At 40.9% G+C, this 25,038-nt stretch overlaps 1 protein-coding gene across 2 annotated transcripts in view; it reads left to right on the forward strand.

The window, feature by feature from the left end:
- The window catches only part of LOC134225687 (galactosylgalactosylxylosylprotein 3-beta-glucuronosyltransferase P), a 179,530-nt gene extending 154,869 nt beyond the window's left edge, over positions 1 to 24,661 (forward strand). The window contains exons 2-6 of one of the 2 annotated variants that reach the window (XM_062705959.1): positions 6,147 to 6,774; positions 17,255 to 17,480; positions 21,961 to 22,115; positions 22,180 to 22,470; positions 22,531 to 24,661. In XM_062705959.1, the coding sequence (XP_062561943.1) occupies positions 6,337 to 6,774; positions 17,255 to 17,480; positions 21,961 to 22,115; positions 22,180 to 22,470; positions 22,531 to 22,638 (1,218 nt within the window). In that variant the 5' untranslated portion in view covers positions 6,147 to 6,336 and the 3' untranslated portion in view covers positions 22,639 to 24,661. The remainder of the gene's footprint in view (positions 1 to 6,146; positions 6,775 to 17,254; positions 17,481 to 21,960; positions 22,116 to 22,179; positions 22,471 to 22,530) is intronic. The other variant, XM_062705960.1, reaches the window with a different exon arrangement.
- The last annotated feature ends 377 nt before the right edge of the window (positions 24,662 to 25,038 follow it).

The following is a 25,038-nucleotide window of genomic DNA, read 5'->3' on the forward strand; positions in this document are numbered from 1 at the left end:
TTAGTTTCGTTATGTAGTTCTAATGTGAAAGCAACGGCAGCACGATTTATATGCTCCAGATTATTAGGCAGAGCTGGTGATGATATGGTTCGTGAAGAATTCGGTTCAATCGAGCTGCAATCGGAATGTGATTTGTCATTGGAAGTGTTAACAACTAGATCGTTATCGAACAGAGCAGTATTTGGGTTTTTTGTTAAGACATTTATACCATTAGAACGTGCATCTGGTACCGTAGTAGTATCATGCCGTAGACAATGACGTTTGAATGCATACCAATTAGAGGTTTTTTGTATGCAATTAGGATAGGTATAAACATAACGATAATAAACAGGAATTTTGTGACTAGTCGTATGATGCTTAATGTAGTTAGTACTAAAAGTAAAAACTTCTTCACAAGAGTGAATAAAGCAATTTATTTATTCAGACTAAGGCCGAAGTGGCCTGTGCGGTATATAAGAGTCTTCTCCATTCGGCTCGGTCCATCCCAAGTAACAATTTCCATGCTTCTTGGATTTATCTAATTCTTATTGCGGACTTATGACAGCAATCACGAAGCTGACTGCTCAGTTTTATTGGCGCTCTTATTGCTATCAATAAACCTCCCATAAATCTGCTGAAAAATGCTTCAAACGTCAAATGCCTATTGACCATATGAACAGATCTATGGTACTGATGAAGAGCGTAATAAATCCAATTTTCAACGCTCGAATAAAGCTACAATTTTTGGCCATAATGTGGTCAAATGAATTACCCGCATAAGAATGTTTGTATTGCGAAGAGTTTATGACGGTGTTTTATAAAAGCAAAATTTTTCTGATCAAATTCCATGATGGCCATATTGAAAACGGAAAAGCATTTCACAGTCAGTGAAATATATCACTGAAATGCATGATTCAACGAAATTTTCACCGCTTATCATTCATTTTCCGATAAATAATTTTATTAATTAATAGTGTGGGCAAAAATACTAATCGATTTAGTGGACATCCTAGATGTTGTGGTAATGAATATTTTCGATTTATTTCTCTGAACTTCGTTATATGGCCGGCGCGTGGTGTTCAACCTTATTTTTTTCACAACATTTGACCATAAAATCGGAAGCGCACTTCTTTTCAATGGTAAAGAATCGAAAAAACAAGCTGAAATAAGATATTATTTTGTTGTCATCATCATAATTTTTATCAACAATCCATTTTGTTATTATTTTCCTGCAAAGATTTGTTTCTTTTTTTTAATGCAACATTTTGACAGCTGCCGCAGCCAAATTCCCTTTTTGCGGGTGGTTTGAAAAGGGTTTCTAAATGCTCTTATAATAGGTTTATAGTGGTTATCTGAGAGGGCCACTTGGCAATATCTTACTCTTTATAGTGGTCGTCAGATGGTTGCCGTGTATTATTGGGTTTAATTGTTAGATCTTATAAATTGATCTTGAAAACCATTTCTAGAGCGGAATAAAACTTAAAATGTTACTTGGGATGGCTACACGTCGCCAACCACGCAGTCTACGGAGGGTCCGCAAGTCATCTTCCACCTGATCGATCCACCTTGCCCGCTGCGCACCTCGCCTTCTTGTGCCCGTCGGATCGTTGTCGAGAACCATTTTCACCGGGTTACTGTCCGACATTCTGGCTACGTGCCCGGCCCATCGCAGTCGTCCGATTTTCGCGGTGTGAACGATGGATGGTTCTCCCAACAGCTGATGCAATTCGTGGTTCATTCGCCTCCTCCACGTACCGTCCGCCATCTGCACCCCACCATAGATGGTACGCAGCACTTTCCTTTCGAAAACTCCAAGTGCGCGATGGTCCTCCACGAGCATCGTCCAGGTCTCGTGTCCGTAGAGGACTACCGGTCTAATTAGCGTTTTGTAGATTGTCAGTTTGGTACGGCGGCGAACTCTATTCGATCGGAGCGTCTTGCGGAGTCCAAAGTACGTACGGTTTCCAGCCACTATGCGTCTCCGAATTTCTCTGCTGGTGTCATTTTCGGCAGTCACCAGTGAGCCCAAGTACACAAATTCTTCTACCACCTCGATTTCGTCACCACCGATGCAAACTCCGCGGTGGGTGGCTCACATTGTCTTCTCTTGAACCTCTTCCTATCATGTACTTCGTCTTCGACGTGTTGATGACTAGTCCGATCCGCTTAGCTTCCTCTTCAGTCTGATGTAGGCTTCCTCCATCTTCTCAAAGTTACGTGCCATAATATCTATGTCGTCGGCGAAGCCAAATAGCTGGACGGACTTATTGAAAATTGTACCACTCGTGTTAATCCCTGCTCTTCGTATTATCCCTTCCAAAGCGCTGTTGAATAGCAGTCACGAAAGACCATCACCTTGCCGTAACCCTCAGCGCGTTTCGAAGGGACTCGAGAATGCCCCTGAAACTCGAACTACGCACATCACCCGATCCATCGTCGCTTTGCTCAACCGTGTCAGTTTATCCGGAAAACCGTGTTCGTGCATTAGCTGCCATAGCTGGTCCCAATCGATTGTATCATATGCGGATTTGAAGTCGATGAATAGATGCTGTCTGTTGTATTCGTGACATTTCTGCAGTACTTGGCGAATGGCGAACACCTGGTCTGTGGTGGAGTGTTCGCCCATAAAACCCGCCTGGTACTGCCCCACGAACTCCCTTGCAATTGGTGCTAGTCGACGGCATAAAATTTGGGAGAGTACCTTGTAGGCGGCGTTCAGCAATGTGATTGCGCGGTAGTTGCTACAATCCAGCTTATCGCCCTTTTTGTAGATGGGACACACGACACCTTCCATCCACTCCTGCGGCAAAACTTCCTCCTCCCAAATCTTGGTAATGACCCTGTGCAGCGCTCTAGCCAGTGCCTCACCACCGTGTTTAAATAGCTCTCCTGGTAGTTGGTCAACCCCAGGGGCTTTGTTGTTCTTCAGCCGGCCAATCTCCTCCTGGATTTCCTGGAGATCCGGAGCCGGTAGAATTATGTCCTGCGCGCGTTCTCCCAGGTCCATCACCATACCGCCATCTTCGTCTGCCACATCGCCATTCAGGTGTTCTTCGTAGTGCTGCCGCCACCTTTGGATCGCCTCACGCTCGTTCGTAAGAAGGTTCCGTTTATGTCCTTACACATATCAGGCTGTGGCACGTGGCCCTTACGTGAACGGTTTGACTTCTCATAGAACTTTCGTGTGTTATTAGCGCGGTACAGTTGCTCCGTTTCTTCACGGTCTCGATCTTCCTGCTGGCGCTTTTTCCTCCGGAAAATCGAGTTTTGTCTGTTCCGCGCCTGTTTATATCGTGCCTCGTTGGCCCTCGTGCGGTGTTGCAGCAATCTCGCCCATGCTGCATTCTTCTCTTCCACTAACTGCTCACATTCGCCGTCATACCCGTCGTTTCTCTGATCCGGGGGCACCGTTCCAAGTGCAGCGGTTGCGGTGCTACCAATGGCGGATCGAATATCTCCCCAGCCATCTTCAAGAGACGCTGCGCCCACCTGCACTTCCGTTGGAAGAGCCACATCCAGCTGCTGCGCGTATTCTTGGGCTAGTCTACACCATCTTGTAGCCGCCCAATGTTAAGCTGCGGCGTCCGACTTCGACGCGTGTTGTACACCGTCGAGAGTTTTGAGCGCAGGCATACTGCAACGAGGTAGTGGTCGGATTCAATATTCGCACTGCGGTAAGTGCGGACGTTCGTGATGTCGGAGAAGAATTTACCGTCGATTAGAACGTGGTCGATTTGGTTTTCCGTTTCTTAGTTAGGTGGTCTCCATGTGGCCTTGTGGATATTTTTGCGGGGAAAGAAGGTGCTTCGGACTACCATTCCGCGGGAGGCTGCGAAGTTTATGCATCGTTGGCCGTTGTCATTCGATACGGTGTGCAGACTATCCGGTCCGATGACCGGTCTATACATTTCCTCCCTTCCTACCTGTGCGTTCATGTCACCGATGACGATATTAACGTCCCGCAGTGGGCATCCATCGTATGTCTGCTCCAGCTGTGCGTAGAACGCTTCTTTCTCGTCGTCGGGTCTCCCTTCGTGTGGGCAGTGCACGTTGATGATGCTATAGTTGAAGAAACGGCCTTTAATCCTCAGCTTGCACATCCTTGCGTTGATTGGCTGCCACCCAATCACGCGTTGGCACATCTTTACCCAGCACTATGAAGCCGGTTCCCAGCTCGTTGGTGGTGCCACAGCTTTGGTAGAAGGTAGCCGCTCGATGCCCGCTTTTCCACACTTTCTGTCCTGTCCAGCAAATCTCCTGCAGCGCCACGACGTCGAAGTTGCGGGGATGTAATTCATCGTAGATCATCCTGTCGCAACCTGCGAAACCTAGCGACTTGCAATTCCATGTTCCAAGCTTCCAATCGTGATCCTGTATTCGTCGCCTAGGTCTTTGCCGATTATATCGAGTCGGATTATCTCTTATATTGTTCGTAATGATTGGTTTTCTAGGCGGCTTATTGGGCCAGCGCAAACCTCCTGTCTCGTCGGAGGGCCGTCGTGTCAGGGCTGTTTAGCGTCCCACCTAACACCAGGACTTGGGCTTGTACGCTTTGAGCGGCACACGGTCGCTTTGGTGGGGCCTACTTGCGGATACATGCAGCTTTTTATAGAGGTTTAACAGGGCCCACTGTCATACCCCACCACATCCTAGGCAAGCCCCACAACTCGCAGATGGCCTGGGGAGGGATCGTCAAGCCCTTGGACATAGTCCCTACAATTGAACTAATCACATTCAATTTGTTGTGGTTTGTACCATGAAAGCAAATAATTTGAAGATTTTACACTTACCACTGGTATCAAACACTTCGGGGGAAGTGAAAAATGTTCTAATCACGCATTTTTTTCCTTTCCTCCAGGGTTATTTTTGATGGCTATGAATCTTAATATGTTCCTTATTTGTTATCATTGTGATTTCAGTGGTGATTGAATTAATGTACATAAGAAAAAGCCTGATTAATCCACCTAACGGTATTAATGCCTTTCACATGTTTTACATATGAAAAAAATGTATGAGAAAGAAAAAAGTAGGTAGGTGAATATATTCCATAATTCACATTCATGTATATTTATAGCAAGTTTTGCCGTTGAATGCAATTTTTGTGCGAACAAATTGGTTAAGGACAAGTGCATACAAATTGGAGATAATTTTGTACGTGATTTTCGCACACACATACATACAAAAAACGCACACAGACATCACCTCAATTCGGTAAACTAAGTTGATTAGTTTATAACACTATAAGCTCAATTTCTTCTTTCCGCTTCTCTTGTGAACGACAAGCGAGTTTTTCCGAAGCTGTTGTACTTTTTACAACGGTGCGAGTCCCGGAAGGTTAAAATTATAAGTTTACCGATTGCTGAGAATCCAACAGCCGAGATATTGGTAATAATTTCGACGAACTTCGGTAAAACTTTTACCGAGATTTCGGTACCGAGAGATCTCGGCAAAAAATCAACTTGGTAATAAAAAATATTACCAAGATCTTGGCTGTTGGAATCTCGGCAAAATAATTGCCGATGTCTACAAAATAATTTAAGTGTGTGGGTTTTCCACTTATCCCATCCCACTAGGTTAAATGGAAAAACAACTCCTAATTTTTTTATCTTTTTCCATAACAGTGCAAAATTGACTGTTATTGATAGCCCATTTTGATTGAATGCATTGATATCATTTAAACTGGTTTTACACTAATTCAAACATGCACTATCGATTTTTCCTTTTCCACTTCCCTCAGCGTACCTTATTTAAAATATTCTCGGACTTTGACCGGTTCATCTCTTGCTCGCACCTTGAAAAACCGCTACGTGGACATCGACCCTTAATCACCAAGGTCTCACACCGTTTTTGAATGTATAACCGCTTCGAAAAAAAAATGCAATTATCGTTTACAAAAGGGGTAATGCAGCGTAAATGATACAGGACCATGCAAGTCCTAGAAGGTTTAAAATGCTGTTCATATATTTCAAACACTTTGCTTTTTTATATAGAAGAAGAGACTTCAAAAATGTGTACTATGCAGGTCATTGAAGGAAATCTATTCCGGATTTTCATCTCTGCTTCTGAATTCTAGTTCATATTCTTCGTTATTGGCTTCCAGTCGTTGACATATGCTAGTTCACCTGAACATCATCTAAAACAATGTTGTTTGTCTAATCTGTTTACAGGTATCAATGTGTCTATCCAGCCACGAAGCAATCGGCCTTGCCAGGCGGCTACCTCCAGCCCCAGTAATTGAATCGTGCATCTAACAAGACAGCCTCAATTATTTGGGCCGTCGCGCCTTAAACACTGGCCCATCAACGCTTCTGCAGACAAGGCACCGCCACGGCTTCGTTCGGTGAGTCCATCGGAAGGATGATCAAATCCTACAAGCTGTACCTGACACTGCTGATCAGTTCGGTTTTCATAATCCTGTGTCAGAACCAAATATCAATAGCAAATATCGTTAGCACATCGACCGCTGCGTTGAACGGCATTAATGGGCCTCCACCAGAGTCGCAACCCTTGATCGGTGGAGACGGGTTGGATTTAGGCGATGGCCAAGAGCAGCCATCCATTGTGGATAAAGTCCGCTCCAGGAGTCTCACCTTCAACGATGTCCGATCTATGGGAACCGGCACGAAATCGACTGATCGAACTACCACAACACTAGGATCTAGCAGTAGTAGCAGTAGCAGTAGTACGGCAAGCACGTCAACAACCACAACCACCAGCACAACGACGACAACGACTGTAGCACCTTTAGAGAACGATGTCTCCAGCAATCGACAACAATCAGTTAGCAGTAGTGATGTAAGTAATCCCTAGATAATTAAAAAAAACATCGAAAAATTGTAATGTATGAATTTCGATGTGCATATGCATAACATGTGTAAGATTTAGTTAAAAAAGGAATTGAAGGTAACCATTGCCTTCGGTGGGGGTTTAATCCTACGACCCCAGTACGCTAAACAGGTACTTTCCCTACTAAACCACGAAGGACCTCCATCGTCTTCCGCAGCTCAGCGACGGAGGTCCTTCGTAGGAAGTGGATACCTTAAATACATTTTTCAAACTTAATCTATCACATGTTGAGCCTATGTTAATAATTCATTAAAGTTAATCATTATATCAAAATACCACTTCTGTATTTTTTTCATATCAAACTTTCCATTTAATGAAACATTTTTTAAAAAGGTTCGTGCAACCTACGCAGAATGATGGATTCAACGAAAGAGTTCACTCCACTATAGTTGGAACTCCCTACTAGGCTTTGCGTCTGGATGCTTCACACAATTGCATCAAGAGAGATCAAAATCTTCACCAAGCATAAATCCGATTATTTCCAGGCACTTACTTTCGTTGAATTACTTCCGTTCAGGATAGATCATTAATTCCGCTACAGAAACCAACTGAGCAAAATTACTTCTAAAGAATGGTGTTCCAAAGTAAACCACCACCTTGCTGCTTAGTGCTCATTCAAAGTCTTGGAAGATTGTGGAAAAAAACTCACCATCTTATTCCGCACAATGCAGTAGTATTTAAAAAGAATATAAGTGTTATCACTTCACTTCCGCTTTACAGCTCGCTTACTTCTACGTATCGTTTGCTTCGAGGAGTGAGGAGCGAACACCCAAACACGTCGCATGGTTGGACCAGTTATATGCCACCGGGGCGACAAGAACGCGACGAGAACACTTCGCACCAAAAGTCTTGCGGAAGAATGCCGCATGGCGTTTATGTTTCTACAGATTTTCTTTATCGGCAGTTAGTGTCGCATTCGTGCACTTCAGGGGTTTTCAATTTCTTCTACATAGTTCGATGATATTAATGTAAATTGGTGCTATGTTACAATGGGACGTATAGATTGCGTTAGGGCGAAGCATTTTTCTTCCAAGGTGAGGTGTATCGTACTTGATCCGACTGTAATACCTATCTGTAAATATGATAAAGCGGAGGGACTCATGTTGATTTATTGGCGGTTCTGAGTTTGATACAATTTCATCTTCATAATCACTAGACAGATTGGGATGGAATTCTTCCTGCCTAATTATTACATTCTTATTACGCGCGACTTATTTTTTCAAGTACAGTCTTAACCAGTATACAGAATATGGGCTTTAGTTCAATATACATTTTGAATTTTGAAGATTATCAGGCTCTATAAGTAAAATTAAGTGGACTACCACTGCATCATAACCGTTGGAAACGTTCTGAATCACTCACTCAATGGCTCCTTATTTCCTCGGCATTTCGTTCGCCTCAGTCCACTTGTTGGAGATTTGTTACACTTTTTTGCGACCTACTGCGTCATTATACTCCGCTAAAAGCTTTTGAGATATTTATGGTGGATTTATGAGCTGTAAAGTTAAGCTTTTGGTTTGCCTTTTAGTTTTTCCTTTGGTCCAAGTTGAAGCCTCCCGGGAGTATGGTCTTTGGTGAAAACTTTGCTCGTGCTTATTGACAGAGGATTAAAAGCGAGGCATCTAATTACCTTGAAATGAAGCCTCAGATCGAGCCAAAAACGACAACCGACGTCGGTTAAATTAAAAATAGAGATAATCGCTTTCATCACTAAAACAAAGTGTTGCTACGCAAATATTGGGATTCATTCGATATTTTTTTACGTGAATTTTGAAAAAAGTTCTTTCACGCATTTTTTTTGGTAAAGCCAGGAAACCAGTGCGGTGTTCACGCACAAAATCGATTTTCAGTGAGGTCGGTTTTTACATGGATTTTGAGATTTAAGCGTTTTTTACGTATTTCGGATTGTATTTTCCACGTCAAAACCAACAACACTGTAATTATTTTAGCAATTCGTTCTTTTAAATTCGTACGTTACCAATTAAATAATATCTTATTTTATACTATTCACATTTTTTCCTCCTTATACACTTGATACACTTCGTGATCATCTTCGAATGAATTTAGATTTAACTCCTATTTAATATGGCCTTTTCATATAGGGTAAAGAAAATCATTCTTCGTGCAGCTCTACTGTCTATTTCGGTTTTCAAGGATATTTAATCGTCATCTATCGTTCTACAGTCAAACCTCCATGAGCCGATATTGAAGGGACCATCGACTCATGGAAATATCGATATGTGGAATATGAAATCCTTGGAAAGGGGTTTGAAGGGGCCATCATAGTAACCAAGAAAATATTTATTAATATGAAATAATTTCCCTCCATGAGTCGATATCGAGTCATAGAACATCGACTCATGGAGGTTTGACTGTATATCCAATCCTAATCCAAATACAATCCGAATCCAATCCAAATCCAATCAAAATCCAATCCAAATCCAATCCAAATCCAGTCCAAATCCAATCCAAATCCAATCCAAACCAATCCAAACCAATCCAAACCAATCCAAATCCAACCAAACCAATCCAAACCAATCCAAACCAACCAAACCAATCCACATCCAATCCAAACCAATCCAAACCAAACCAAACCAAACCAAACCAATCCAACCAAACCAATCCAAACCAACCAAACCAATCCAACCAAACCAATCCAAACCAACCAATCCAAACCAACCAAACCAATCCAAACCAGCCAACCAACTAAACCAAACCAACCAAACCAACCAAACCAATCCAAACCAATCCAAATCTAATCCCAATTCAATCCAAACCAACCAAACCAATCCAAACCAACCAAATCCAACCAAACCAATCCAAACCAATCCAAACCAATCCAAACCAACCAAACCAATCCAACCAATCCAAACCAACCAAACCAATCCAAACCAATCCAAACCAACCAAACCAATCCAAACCAATCCAAACCAATCCAAACCAATCCAAACCAATCCAAACCAACCAAACCAATCCAAACCAATCCAAACCAATCCAAACCAATCCAAACCAACCAAACCAATCCAAACCAATCCAAACCAATCCAAACCAACCAAACCAATCCAAACCAACCAAACCAATCCAAACCAATCCAAACCAACCAACCAACCCAAACCAATCCAACCAATCCAAACCAACCAAACCAATCCAAACCAATCCAAACCAACCAAACCAATCCAAACCAACCAAACCAACCAAACCAATCCAAACCAACCAAACCAATCCAAACCAATCCAAACCAATCCAAACCAATCCAAACCAATCCAAATCCAAACCAATCCAAACCAACCAAACCAATCCAAACCAATCCAAACCAATCCAAACCAACCAAACCAAACCAAACCAATCCAAACCAATCCAAACCAACCAAACCAATCCAAACCAAACCAAACCAATCCAAACCAATCCAAACCAATCCAAACCAACCAAACCAATCCAAACCAATCCAAACCAATCCAAACCAATCCAAACCAACCAAACCAACCAAACCAATCCAAACCAACCAAACCAATCCAAACCAATCCAAACCAATCCAAACCAACCAAACCAATCCAAACCAAACCAATCCAAACCAAACCAACCAAACCAATCCAAACCAACCAAACCAAACCAACCAAACCAATCCAACCAAATCAACAAACCAACCCAAACCAACCAAACCAATCCAAACCAATCCAAACCAACCAAACCAACCAAACCAACCAAACCAACCAAACCAACCAAATCCAAACCAATCCAACCAAACCAATCCAAACCAACCAAACCAATCCAAACCAATCCAAACCAATCCAAACCAATCCAAACCAACCAAACCAACCAAACCAATCCAACCAATCCAACCAACCAACCAATCCAAACCAATCCCAACCAATCCAAACCAACCAAACCAATCCAAACCAATCCAAACCAATCCAAACCAACCAAACCAACCAAACCAATCCAAACCAATCCAAACCAATCCAAACCAACCAAACCCCATCCAAACCAATCCAAACCAATCCAAACCAATCCAAACCAATCCAAACCAACCAACCAAACCAATCCAAACCAATCCAAACCAATCCAAACCAATCCAAACCAATCCAAACCAATCCAAACCAAACCAACCAACCAATCCAAACCAATCCAAACCAATCCAAACCAACCAAACCAAACCAAACCAAACCAATCCAAACCAACCAATCCAAACCAATCCAAACCAACCAAACCAACCAAACCAACCAAACCAATCCAAACCAATCCAAACCAACCAAACCAATCCAAACCAATCCAAACCAATCCAATCCAAACCAAACCAACCAAACCAACCAAACCAATCCAAACCAACCAAACCAATCCAAACCAATCCAAACCAATCCAAACCAACCAAACCAGTCCAAATCCAGTCCAAACCAGTCCAAACCAATCCAACCAATCCAAACCAATCCAATCCAAACCAATCCAAACCAATCCAAACCAATCCAACCAACCAAACCAACCAAACCAATCCAAACCAATCCAAACCAATCCAAACCAATCCAAACCAATCCAAACCAACCAAACCAATCCAAACCAACCAAACCAACCAAACCAACCAAACCAATCCAAACCAACCAAACCAATCCAAACCAATCCAAACCAATCCAAACCAACCAAACCAAATCCAAACCAATCCAAACCAATCCAAACCAACCAAACCAATCCAAACCAATCCAAACCAACCAAACCAACCAAACCAACCAAACCAATCCAAACCAACCAAACCAATCCAAACCAATCCAAACCAATCCAAACCAATCCAAACCAATCCAAACCAATCCAAACCAACCAACCAAATCCAACCAATCCAAACCAATCCAAACCAATCCAAACCAATCCAAACCAATCCAAATCCAATCCAAACCAATCCAAACCAATCCAAACCAATCCAAACCAATCCAAACCAATCCAAACCAATCCAAACCAATCCAACCAATCCAAACCAATCCAAACCAAACCAAACCAATCCAAACCAACCAAACCAACCAAACCAATCCAAACCAATCCAAACCAATCCAAACCAACCAAACCAATCCAAACCAATCCAAACCAATCCAAACCAATCCAAACCAACCAAACCAATCCAAACCAATCCAAACCAATCCAACCAAACCAAACCAAACCAAACCAATCCAAACCAATCCAACCAAAACCAACCAAACCAACCAAACCAATCCAAACCAACCAAACCAACCAAACCAATCCAAACCAATCCAACCAACCAAACCAATCCAAACCAACCAAACCAATCCAAACCAATCCAAACCAATCCCAAACCAATCCAAACCAATCCAAACCAATCCCAAACCAATCCAAACCAAACCAATCCAAACCAACCAACCAAACCAATCCAAACCAACCAAACCAATCCAAACCAATCCAAACCAACCAAACCAACCAAACCAATCCAAACCAATCCAAACCAACCAAACCAATCCAAACCAATCCAAACCAACCAAACCAATCCAAACCAATCCAAACCAAACCAAACCAATCCAAACCAATCCAAACCAACCAATCCAAACCAATCCAAACCAATCCAAACCAATCCAAACCAACCAAACCAATCCAAACCAATCCAAACCAAACCAACCAATCCAAACCAATCCAAACCAACCAAACCAACCAAACCAATCCAAACCAACCAAACCAATCCAAACCAATCCAAACCAATCCAAACCAACCAAACCAACCAAACCAACCAACCAATCCAAACCAATCCAACCAACCAATCCAAATCCAACCAAACCAACCAATCCAAACCAATCCAAACCAATCCAACCAATCCAAACCAACCAAACCAAACCAACCAAACCAATCCAAACCAATCCCAAACCAAACCAAACCAATCCAAACCAATCCAAACCAATCCAAACCAATCCAAACCAATCCAAACCAATCCAAACCAATCCAAACCAATCCAAACCAAACCAAACCAAACCAACCAAACCAACCAAACCAATCCAAACCAACCAAACCAATCCAAACCAATCCAAACCAATCCAAACCAATCCAAACCAACCAAACCAATCCAAACCAATCCAAACCAATCCAAACCAATCCAAACCAATCCAAACCAACCAAACCAAACCAAACCAATCCAAACCAATCCAAACCAATCCAAACCAACCAAACCAACCAACCAACCAAACCAAACCAACCAATCCAAACCAATCCAAACCAACCAAACCAATCCAAACCAATCCAAACCAAACCAAACCAACCCAAACCAACCAAACCAATCCAACCAATCCAAACCAATCCAAACCAACCAAACCAATCCAAACCAATCCAAACCAATCCAAACCAATCCAAACCAATCCAACCAACCAAACCAATCCAAACCAATCCAAACCAACCAAACCAATCCAAACCAATCCAAACCAATCCAAACCAATCCAAACCAATCCAAACCAACCAAACCAATCCAAACCAATCCAAACCAATCCAAACCAACCAAACCAAACCAAACCAATCCAAACCAACCAAACCAATCCAAACCAATCCAAACCAATCCAAACCAATCCAAACCAATCCAAACCAATCCAAACCAATCCAAACCAATCCAAACCAACCAAACCAATCCAAACCAATCCAAACCAACCAAACCAATCCAAACCAATCCAAACCAACCAAACCAAACCAATCCAAACCAACCAAACCAACCAATCCAACCAACCAAACCAACCAAACCAATCCAACCAATCCAAACCAATCCAAACCAACCAAACCAACCAAACCAATCCAAACCAACCAAACCAATCCAAACCAACCAAACCAATCCAAACCAATCCAAACCAACCAAACCAACCAAACCAATCCAAACCAATCCAAACCAATCCAAACCAACCAAACCAATCCAACCAATCCAAACCAACCAAACCAATCCAAACCAACCAAACCAATCCAACCAAACCAATCCAAACCAACCAAACCAATCCAAACCAATCCAAACCAATCCAAACCAATCCAAACCAACCAAACCAATCCAAACCAACCAAACCAATCCAACCAATCCAAACCAATCCAAACCAATCCAAACCAATCCAACCAATCCAAACCAACCAAACCAATCCAACCAATCCAAACCAATCCAAACCAATCCAAACCAATCCAAACCAATCCAAACCAATCCAAACCAATCCAAACCAATCCCAAACCAATCCAAACCAATCCAAACCAACCAAACCAACCAAACCAACCAAACCAACCCAAACCAATCCAAACCAATCCAAACCAATCCAAACCAATCCAAACCAACCAAACCAATCCAAACCAAACCAAACCAATCCAAACCAATCCAAACCAATCCAAACCAATCCAAACCAATCCAAACCAATCCAAACCAACCCAAACCAAACCAAACCAACCGAACCAACCAAACCAACCAAACCAACCAAACCAACCAAACCAACCAAACCAATCCAAACCAACCAAACCAGTCCAAACCAAACCAAACCAACCAAACCAACCAAACCAACCAAACCAACCAAACCAATCCAAACCAACCAAACCAATCCAAACCAATCCAAACCAATCCAAACCAACCAAACCAATCCAAACCAATCCAAACCAACCAAACCAAACCAAACCAATCCAACCAATCCAAACCAATCCAACCAATCCAAATCCAATCCAAACCAATCCAAACCAATCCAAACCAAACCAAACCAACCGAACCAATCCAAATCCAATCCAAATCCAATCCAAATCCAATCCAAATCCAATCCAAATCCAATCCAAATCCAATCCAAATTCAGTCCAAATCCAAATCCAAATCCAATCCAAATCCAATCAGATCAGAGGTTCATCTCTGTACCATTATGTTGTCATTCCTGATATGCGTGTGCTTGAGGTAGTACTTCGAGAATAGGGACGCAGCAGGTATTTCCGTCGTAATGGTTAAAACCAAGGAGTTGCTTTCGTTTATTTGCTAGAACTCCACTATAACAGATCGTTTCTGAGCCTTCGTTTTGGTACAGATGAGTTTGGCAAAAAAGTGTCAAAACAAGGACGACGCAGATGGAAATACCTCCCTTAACCCTAGTACACCTTTCTTTTAATACATTTTCCTTAGAATACATATTTCATTTCGAAAATGCAGAACAAATATCATGTTTGTCGAAAATGTTTTTTACGAGTTTCGTATCCAATTTAAAATTTGGCAAAATTCAATTAAAAAAACATCAATCCTAGAAGAAAAAAAACCCATATTTATCCACCTGGCGTTGGTGTTGCCTTTCTCGCATTTAGCTAGGACACCAACCTTATATGGGGTTTATATGGTCCGATGTACCATTTTCTTAATAACTTTTAAACGCAATTGCCGATCGTTATCAATTTGTGATTCAATAATGATCAACAAGGCTTTGTCCCCTGTCGAATAAAACTTGTTGCGAGGAAATCGGTTAAGGATTACCATACGAAAAGTTGTCTAATGTTTTTATAGCTTTTTTTTATAGACACATACACACACATACACACGGACAGACAGACATGTGCTCAGTTTTTCGAGCTGAGTCGATTGGTATATAACACTGTGGGTCTCAGAGGCTTCTCTAAAAAGTTCGTTTTCGGAGTAAAATGATAGCCTTTTGGTACAACTTAGTAGTACGAGAAAGGCAAAAATGAAATATAAAGGAACTTATCTAACGTTACCAACCACCTCATGTTTCTGCGAGACGCTCCGCTTTTCAAATTTTGTCACGGTTTTACAACCTAATACACAGTTGTATACTATATTTTTAAAGACAAAATCTTTGTTGAATGCACTTTTGTGCATGTCCATTTTCAAACCAGTGACTTGATTGAAACAGGCTTCTCGCTTCACTCATCTCGTTACATTTTAGAAAACCCATTTCAGTGACTACCATAGCAAATTTTCACAAAACAGTAGGCATCACATCTGTCCCAAACTTGTTAATTTTCCGGATATGCACATTGCTATTCGAGAGACAAGGTTACGCCCGGTGAACGTTCAGATTTTTCACCCACCCCCACAGCACACCGCCACCCGATGCAATAGTTTAACCTTTCCGTTCGCGTCCATTTGCGCACTAGCGTCTACCATGTGGAAAAGCTTATCTACGGTTTGGCTACCTACATGGCCATGGTCATGCTCTCTATGACGATGCAACATAAATAATGCCAGATAGACGTAAACCCTAGACGGGGGTTGCCCGCCTCGTTGGAGTTTGCTTTTGAAATCGGCAGCCAGTTTCTATAACTAGGTACCTACTTTTCACATTAGTCATGCAATGTATCGCCAAGCAACCGTCTACCGATTTCGGTGTCGGAAAAGGGTAAACTATAGTTTCTAGCATTTTGTTTACAATTCGAAATTTGGAGCTCTATACCCGAGCTACACAAGTCAGGTAAAAATGGTTGCAGCAACTTGATTGTGACTAAATCTGGTCACATATGAGTTGCAGTAACCCATCTGGAACATGTGTGCTGCTAGGGTAACTACTTATCAGCTGCTCTACCAGCCCATTCAGTGCGCCTCTAGAACGCTGAAATTTATCCTTCTCTCGGGAATTACACAGGAAACGGGATTTGGATGGCTTTGTATGATTCTGTGTTGCTACCGATTCGGATCTTCCTGTACCGAAAAAACCGCACAGTTTCACAAAGTTCTGCTAATGGCCTGAGCGTGCTCGATGTCTGCGGTTTTTGGGAAGGTATAGGAATTAGTCCTATCCCCCCACATCTTGCCCTCAATGCAGTTTGCCTTACCGCTGATGGGTGATAGGATTTTCATCCGATAGTAGAAAGAGCATCATCTCCACGTAGATGAATGGTGGATATCGACTAAACAAAAAAGCCCAAATCGAGTCTATCCCACTGGGGGTTGCAGTAGCTAGGATAATGAAAATGAACGATATAATTGAACCACAAACGAAGCTTTCCACAATTGGCGTAGCTAGGGAAATTATATAGGAAAAAAATGGAAGAACGCGTATGTGTTGATTCGTTCTAATAGGGGCATATAATTTAAGGGAAGCACGGTCCCCACTAGTAAAACATTTGAGTTTTCACTTGAATGACAATTTAGTCTTCCAACCGTAGAGAAGTGGAAAACGTCTCCACCGCAATACGCTTATTTATTCGTATCACCCTTTATAGCTCGTTAGCTGGTTGGTGAGTAAACCAATCATATCGTCGTTTTACGAACCCTTTTTCTCATTATCTCTTCATTAACGATTTTTCGCTTCAATGGCTTCCAATTGTCCAACCCAATATTGATCATAATCAACATGATTAACTGAAAATTGTTCATCGGCGGAATAAGAGATTATGTGCGTCATCATCGTGATGGCCATGATTGACAATCATTATGACCCTCATAAATATCGTATTACATACCGAACTGGCCATAATCTCCATTTCCATCCGTTTTGTTTGGTTGCAGATTCCTTCCCAATTTCCCGTAGAAAACAAGGCGGTGCTGCCCCCACTGTACATTATCACGCCGACATATCGCCGCCCGGAGCAGCTGGCGGAAATCACCCGTCTCGGCTACACCCTCAAGCACGTGCCGAACCTGTTCTGGTTGATCGTCGAGGACGCGGACAATCGAACCGAAACCGTAACGAGACTGCTGAAGCAAATCAATGTGCCATTCGTCCATCTAACGGGTGAGTATTGGAATAGTGAATTTAATAGAAATAAAATAAAAACTTCCTCTAAAGAATTGGGAAATTTTCCACAAAGGAAGTTCATGGAAAATTTTCATCAGTAGATAAATATATATTGTGAAAAAAATGTAATTGTTTATTGCTAGTATTCATTTATTTATGGAAATTTTGTATTTTTGTTACCGTGGAACATTGTGATTTTTATATGGAAAAATCTTCTTTTATAGTGCATTATTGCAATTTGTGCTTTTAAAAATGCTATTTTTTTGTAGCAATTATTTATGGAAATTTCACTTTAGAAAATTTAATATATATTTATTGCTCATACCCTGATTTCTTTATTGGAAATTTCCTAATTTTGTATGGAAAATTTCTGTTGCTTTTGCCGCCCATTTAGTAGACAATGAGCTTTACTTACCTATTTAAATATTGGATTTTGAGCTTTTTGGGCAGATGATGAACTCGAGGTTCCTTTGTCTCCATGTACCGTCTTCCATACGCATCCCACCAATGATAGTACGCAGCACTTCTCTTTCCAAAACTCCAACTGTGTGTTAGTCCTCCACAAACAATGTCCAGGTCGTGTCCTGGAGTACCAGTCTAATAAGCGTTTTGTCGATAGTCAAATTGATTCTCACACTTATAACTCCTGTTACAATGTGTCCCGGGTCGAATATCTCTGCTGGTATCATTTTTGACGGTCACCAGTCTGCCACACGATTTCGTCACCCACCACAACTCGTAGTGGGTGGCTAACATTGTCTCTTGAATATTTTCTTATCATGTAGGGTAACCTTTTTTAACCAGTTCATTTATTTGGAAGGCTCAGTCAAGTGTAACACTTTGCGGAGCCGCAATTCTCAAATGTGATATTTTATTATTTTATTATCTTATCATTACCACTTGGTAGAGAAGAGACATACAGGGTGGGAGAAAATTATTCGTGTTTATCTTTTTAGTTTTTTTTTGCATATTGAATAACAATATATGTATGGATAAATGGAATATATTACCACACATAGTAATACTCATATCGATGTCCTCAATCAAATTCATTTAGCTTATACAAACGCTGTTTACTTTTGGGAAAATCATCGACAATGCTCCCTTCTTTCTCCACAGATATGGCACTACACATAGCATTGTTAAGACTAGTTCTTAAATTTTAATTTTCCAATGATGAATGGCGGTGACAGAATTTTAGTAATGGTGGGACAAAAATAAATTTTGGCGTGATTGATTCATTAATAGCTTTGCAGTAAGAACTACAGAGTGAGGAAAAATATCAATGCTTATTTCTCTCACTTCATCAAACAAGGCTCCAAAGTCAACCAATCAGTCTACATAGTCTGCAAAAAGCTTTCAAAAGACAGTGTAGCTCTTTGGGCAAGCACATGTTTTGGTAAAAGCGAATAGATGTTTCTACAAGATTAGTACCACCACATGGAGCAAATTGGAATTTTACAACGACCTGTCGCAGACCAAAAACCAAAACACCTTCATAATCTCTTGATCCAATTCAATTCTGGCCCATTTATAAAGTCTCAGCCTGTACACACATCGTGATAACATTAAAAAAAAACTTGTCTTACCAATATTATATATTGTACTATATTTAGGGAGCAAGGAGCGAGCATTGTCCGTGAATCATGACTTTCCTAAGCGTTAAAAGGCGTGTGTATTATCCAAAAGTGGCTATTCAGAGATATCGATGTCAGTATTATAATCTGTGGTTGAATACAGTTGTTCATAAATATGTTGTTATTGAATATGCAAAAAAAGTTATAACAAACATAAATAGTGTTTCCTCACCCTTTAGATCAGCGGTTCTCAACCTTTTCCGTTAGAGGTACTTCTTCCATCTTTTGCACTCCTTGAGGTACCCTCTCATAATAAGATATATGAAAAGTGGACCTGAAACTTTCCAGTTCATATTAAGTTTATACATCAAGCTTCCCAAGTAGCACATTTTAAACAGATTTGGTTGCAGCAACTTAAATGTTTCCTAAAATGAGTTGCGGCAACTGACTGGCAACAAGTGTGCTACTCGGGCTCCTACACAACTTTAAGGAATTTTGGAGGCTTTCGAGCCTCTTGAAAAAAAGGCTTCTAAACATCTTTAAAGGACACTTCAGCCATTTGAAAGAATTCCAAGCCGCTAATAGGGAGGTTTCTGGAAGGAGGCTTCCGAGCCTCTTGAAAGGAGGCTTCCGAGCCTCTTGAAAGGAGGCTTACGAGCCTCTTGAAAGGAGGCTTCCGAGCCTCTTGAAAGGAGGCTTCCGAGCCTCTTGAAAGGATGCGTCCAGCCCCAGGAAAAGACGCTTCCGCGCCACGTGAATGGAGGGATCCGAGCCTCTTGAAAGGAGGCTTGAGCCTCTTTGAAAGGAGGCTTCTGAGCCTCTTGAAAGGAGGCTTCTGAGCCTCTTGAAAGGGAGGCTTCCGAGCCTCTTGAAAGGAGGCTTCTGAGCCTCTTGAAAGGAGGCTTTGAGCTCTTGAAAGGAGGCTTCTGAGCCTCTTGAAAGGAGGCCTGAGCTTTCTTGAAAGGAGGCTTGAGCCTCTTAAAAGGAGGCTTCCCAGCCTCTTGAAAGGACGCTTCCGAGCCTCTTGAAAGGAGGCTCTCGAGCCTCTTGAAAGGAGGCTTCCGAGCCTCTTGAAAGGAGGCTTCCGAGCCTCTTGAAAGGAGGCTTCCGAGCCTCTTGAAAGGAGGCTTCCGAGCCTCTTGAAAGGAAATTTCCGAGCCTCTTGAAAGGAAACTTCCGAGCCTCTTGAAAGGAGGATTCCGAACCTCTTCCGAGCCATCCCTTCGTGTGGTGGTTGGAGTGGACAGGATTCAGAAGTCTTTGCTTTATCAATCGTCATGCACATTATGCATAATATAGTGTTTCAGAATTAAAATAATCATAACTTTATCAATAAGTTTTGAATCAAGCTGTAATACTTCCACCATAACGCATTTTTGTCCCAGGTACCTCCTGGGAACATGGGAACAGCGACGGGGTACATGTGCCCCAAGTTGAGAAACGCTGCTTTAGACCATAATACTCGTGCTGTAGACCATAAAACACGGGCATCACACTTTGATATCCGAAGAGTAAAGAGACATAGATGGCCTACATATAATCCACATCGCGATCTCCCAAAATACCTCCTACTTCACTGAAGGGTTGTATTTGTATACCTTAGGCCACAAGGGTATCTAATAGTTGCTCTCTGGATGCGTCATTTTCCGAGCAAAAACAAACTACGTGATTGATGTCATCGTTATTGGCTCCACACCTACAAAAGTTGCTCTCGACAGCAACCGTCCAAGCTCATTGTATGACCAACTCATTTGCCAATTGCGAAGAGCCCTCTAGCGGACTAATAGGATATACTCATTGTTTGATATTTGTCTCCTTCCTAGTTTAGTGCCATGATATCAATGTCGACGAAGAAGCTTTTCTTTTGAAACCCCTATCTAGATTGCTATCAGAAATCAAGGTGGGTGTGATCCTTGATTTCAATCTAGGGCAAAAATTACCAAAGCATGATCATTACTACTCCTGCCTACGCCCATCTTCACTGTAACTTGGGAGGGGAAAAAAGTGTTGATGTAGTACTGGATATTGGGAAAAGTATTCGTTGGGTCAGGATTTGCCTGTAACTGACAATGTGACCATGGAAGATCTTTCATCGTAACACACCACGCAAAGGTGTCTACCCAGCATTACGGGGGACATCTAATCGCAATCAACGACTTTCAAGACGATGAATAGATGATGTGTGGGCACTAGGCTGGCCCAGGAAACAAAAAGTTGTCGAATTTCACGAGGCACCCCAGGATTTGAGTGATTTTTGAGTGAGAAAATCAATCTCTGAAAATGTCAGCTCCATCGCTTCTTGCATAAGTTGGCGTATTTGATTCGAAGTTTGTATTGGGATTTCAGCCAAACTATATAAGAAAATAAACATCCGTCACTCATTCGATCTGGAAATTGGTTCTGATTGCTGGATTGAGCTCATAAGAGCAAAAAGGGCAGTTGGTATGTTACAGATAAATTTCACAGAACATTGTACGATGTTTAATGAACTTTTATATAGTTTTCGCTTCGGCTTATTCAACTCGATCAATAAATACAAATGTACACATCCCAGTGTGCCTGGTCCGTGGAAAAGCGTTCGCCCATGAACCCCGCCTAGTACTGCCCCACGAACTCTTTGTCAATTGGTGCTAATCGACAACATAGAATTTAAAAGAGTATCCCGTGGGCGTGGTTCAGCAGTATGGCCGCACGCTTGTTGCTACAATCAATTTCGAACCTTTGTTTGTAGATGCAACGCACGACACCTTGCATCCACCCCTCCTGTAGAAACTCATCCTTCCTAATCTTGATGAAATCGTCATTCGCTTGCCAAACAGAAATCATATTGAATTCCTTAGTTTAATTTCTCAACAACAGTTTCATACTTTAATAACAGCTTCTACTACGCAATATTTTAGCTCCAATGCCAGCCAAATATCGCAAACTGAAGGTTAAGCCACGTGGTGTGTCGAACCGGAATCGCGGCCTGCAGTGGATTCGTGCCAACGCATCTGAAGGTGTTCTCTACTTCGCCGACGATGATAACACCTACAACTTGGAAATCTTCGAACAGGTTAGATCTACGATCTTCGACGTAGCAAGTATTAAGTAAATTCAAACATAATACAATTTTCCAGATGCGATACATCCGCAAAGTTGGGATGTGGCCCGTAGGTCTCATCTCGAAGTATGGCGTCAGCAGTCCGATAGTGGTCAATGGGTCGATCACCGGTTTCTACGATGGCTGGATCGGAGGGCGCAAGTATCCGATCGACATGGCTGGCTTTGCGGTGAGTGTAAAATTTCTGCTGTCCCGGCCCAAGGCAGAAATGCCTTTTAAGGCAGGATACGAAGAGGATGGCTTTCTGCGAAGCTTAGATCCGCTGGATTTGAAAGATATCGATCTACTAGCATCCAATTGCACGGAGGTTCGTATTTTATCGTTGAAGTTTATCACGCCATGAGTTATAATCAATTTCTAATTGCAGATTCTAACGTGGCATACACAGTCTAAGAAGAATCCGCCGGCGCTTCAGTTAAATCTAACCAAATATGGGACTACAAATTTGGTGAAACTTACGCGATCATTAGTTTAGGATTTGAAAAGAAGGAATTATAAAAATGAATAAGAGACAATTCTATATTTCCAAACCCAACTGATGCAGAGAATGCAAAAAAAAAGATTTTTTTTTTTCGAATGCAAAAGGGAAAATGAGTGAAAAGGGAATAACCACATTATTCTGGGTGCTATTTTAAATTAAACGACAGATAATTCTCAATCTAAATAACAGTTCAGTAGTTTCCAAAACCAGCAAAAATGCATCAAGGAGTAGCAGTAAATTTGAACATACAGGGGGTACTTAAGAAGATTGATATACTAGGTAAAATCGGCGAATGTCAGAAGAATTGATCGAGATTGGTTTCAAGCATATTGAAATTCCCCTACGAGACGAGAAAATAATTCAACCAGTTATGCACTGTTTTGTAAAAACAAGAGTAGATAGGAGATATTGGAGGGTGGGATCAGTTGTCTCGCCCAGTTTTTCTTCCAGATGTTTGTGCGTGTAATTAAATAAGTTTGAAAGATCACCTGTTCTGATTGTGTGGGATTCCACCATTGAATAGTTGCCAGCAAAAGTGGAACAAGGAAAAAAAGTGACCATGTGGCAACTGAAAGATGTTGAAAATGTATGTGTGTAAAGGTAATGAAACAAGTTTTTGTACCAAACAGTAGACACCCTATATGTTTGAAAAATGTATTAAATACCTTAATTAATGAAAAAATATTAATGTTCAAAATGGATGTTTGGTTATATCTATTCAATCCTGTTTCATTTTTTTTTTACAAATTGTTCATAAGAATCAATAAACTGAACATGTAGCACTTTTGCAAAGCAAAAAATACCAACGTAAAGAACTAATTTGTATCTTTCCAAATTCGTGTATTTTAATCCAAAATCGAGATGCTATAAAGCCGAGAAAATATTGATTTTTTCTTTTGTCCCATTGGTCTTTTGATAATGAAGAGAGCGGGAAATAAAAAATAAATGGAAAAAAATATGAAATCGAAAAACTGATCAGTTTTCGTGAAGATTTTTTTTATGTAAGTTCAAAATTTTATTTTATTTTTCGGTAAAAAAGTTGATCTCTTCCCCAACTTTGAGGGGGCGGAGACAGAAGAAGATAATAAAATGTGTTTCCGCCTAAATAAGTTAAATTTAATTTAATTCTAATTCTAAACTAACAAAGTCATTCCATTAAAGTTGGTGCGATTGTCGTTTCATATAGGTATTTGGTCGTTTTGAGCGTTTTGATAATAGCGTGTCCTGTAAAATTTACACAATTGTTCATGTACCACTTTTGATGGCAACGGTTTAAGTAGCTGTAAATATTTCCTATGTTCCTTAATTGATATGAGAAAAATATATAAATATTTGGATTAATATTACGAGTTTGCTTTCCGTCAAAAAAATTGGCTGACCTATTCTTATAACTCAAACTAGATATTCTTAGATAGTTTTAGGCTACGCAAATTTTACTAGTGAAACTGATGTAAATACATTTGAATCCAGGAGATCTGATCTACTCTCATATCTTTGACTTCTTTTCTATATTTTAATGTAGTGTAGTTAAATAATATTGGGAAAGTTAAATGAAAATTGTTGACAAAAATTGTAACGGTGATTCTTACATCACTTGGTTGTCGCACAAGGTGCGTCAACAAGACGAAAAGTGCAATCCCAAAAACAGATATGCTCACATTTCTTTAAAAAGGAAGAAACTCTAAATACGAAATCGACAAGTGAATATCGAGCTTTCCCATCAACTTAAAGTTCTAATAAGTTAAACAAAGCGTAACAGCCGTTCTTTCCAAAAGCAGACAAAAGCCTTTAAGTGTTATACTTTTAAAATACAAACAGAAACTTTATAATCTAGAGGTAGATGCAGTTTGATTTTTCCCTCGTCATTATACAGAGAATAACCAGTGAACTTCTTCCTCATACAAGGCAGGTAATTCACAGATGCCGATTCTACTTTCATTGTGATCCAAGACCGTAAAATAAACCATCATTAATTCGTAAGCTACTATACCAATAAAAATACATTGAAAACAACTAACTCATGAATGCATATTCGTTTAGATTTGTAATGTGAAACCATTCCATTCTCTAAATCGTTCTATATCGTCACCAAAATTGCCCTTTGCTCGCTACAGTAAATCCACTTCTACATGGAAATTATTCATGCCTGCAGTATCCTAAGGAAAAAATAAAATCTATACTTTCGCTTCTAATTTTGTTTCATAATATTGTTAAATTGTACCTTTTAACTAAAAGCATCTTCTTCTTCTTCATTGGAAATACATCCCCGAATCACAATGGGATTTTTTTTCCATAACGCGAATAAATTCAATATCTCGGTTCGGTATTTGACACAAATCGTAGAAAAATATATTAAGCTTTTTTAGTGGAATGTTAGTTAAGACGAATTAAGTA

The sequence above is a fragment of the Armigeres subalbatus genome, chromosome 3 (genome assembly GCF_024139115.2).
Source record: "Armigeres subalbatus isolate Guangzhou_Male chromosome 3, GZ_Asu_2, whole genome shotgun sequence".
Lineage (NCBI taxonomy): Eukaryota > Metazoa > Arthropoda > Insecta > Diptera > Culicidae > Armigeres > Armigeres subalbatus.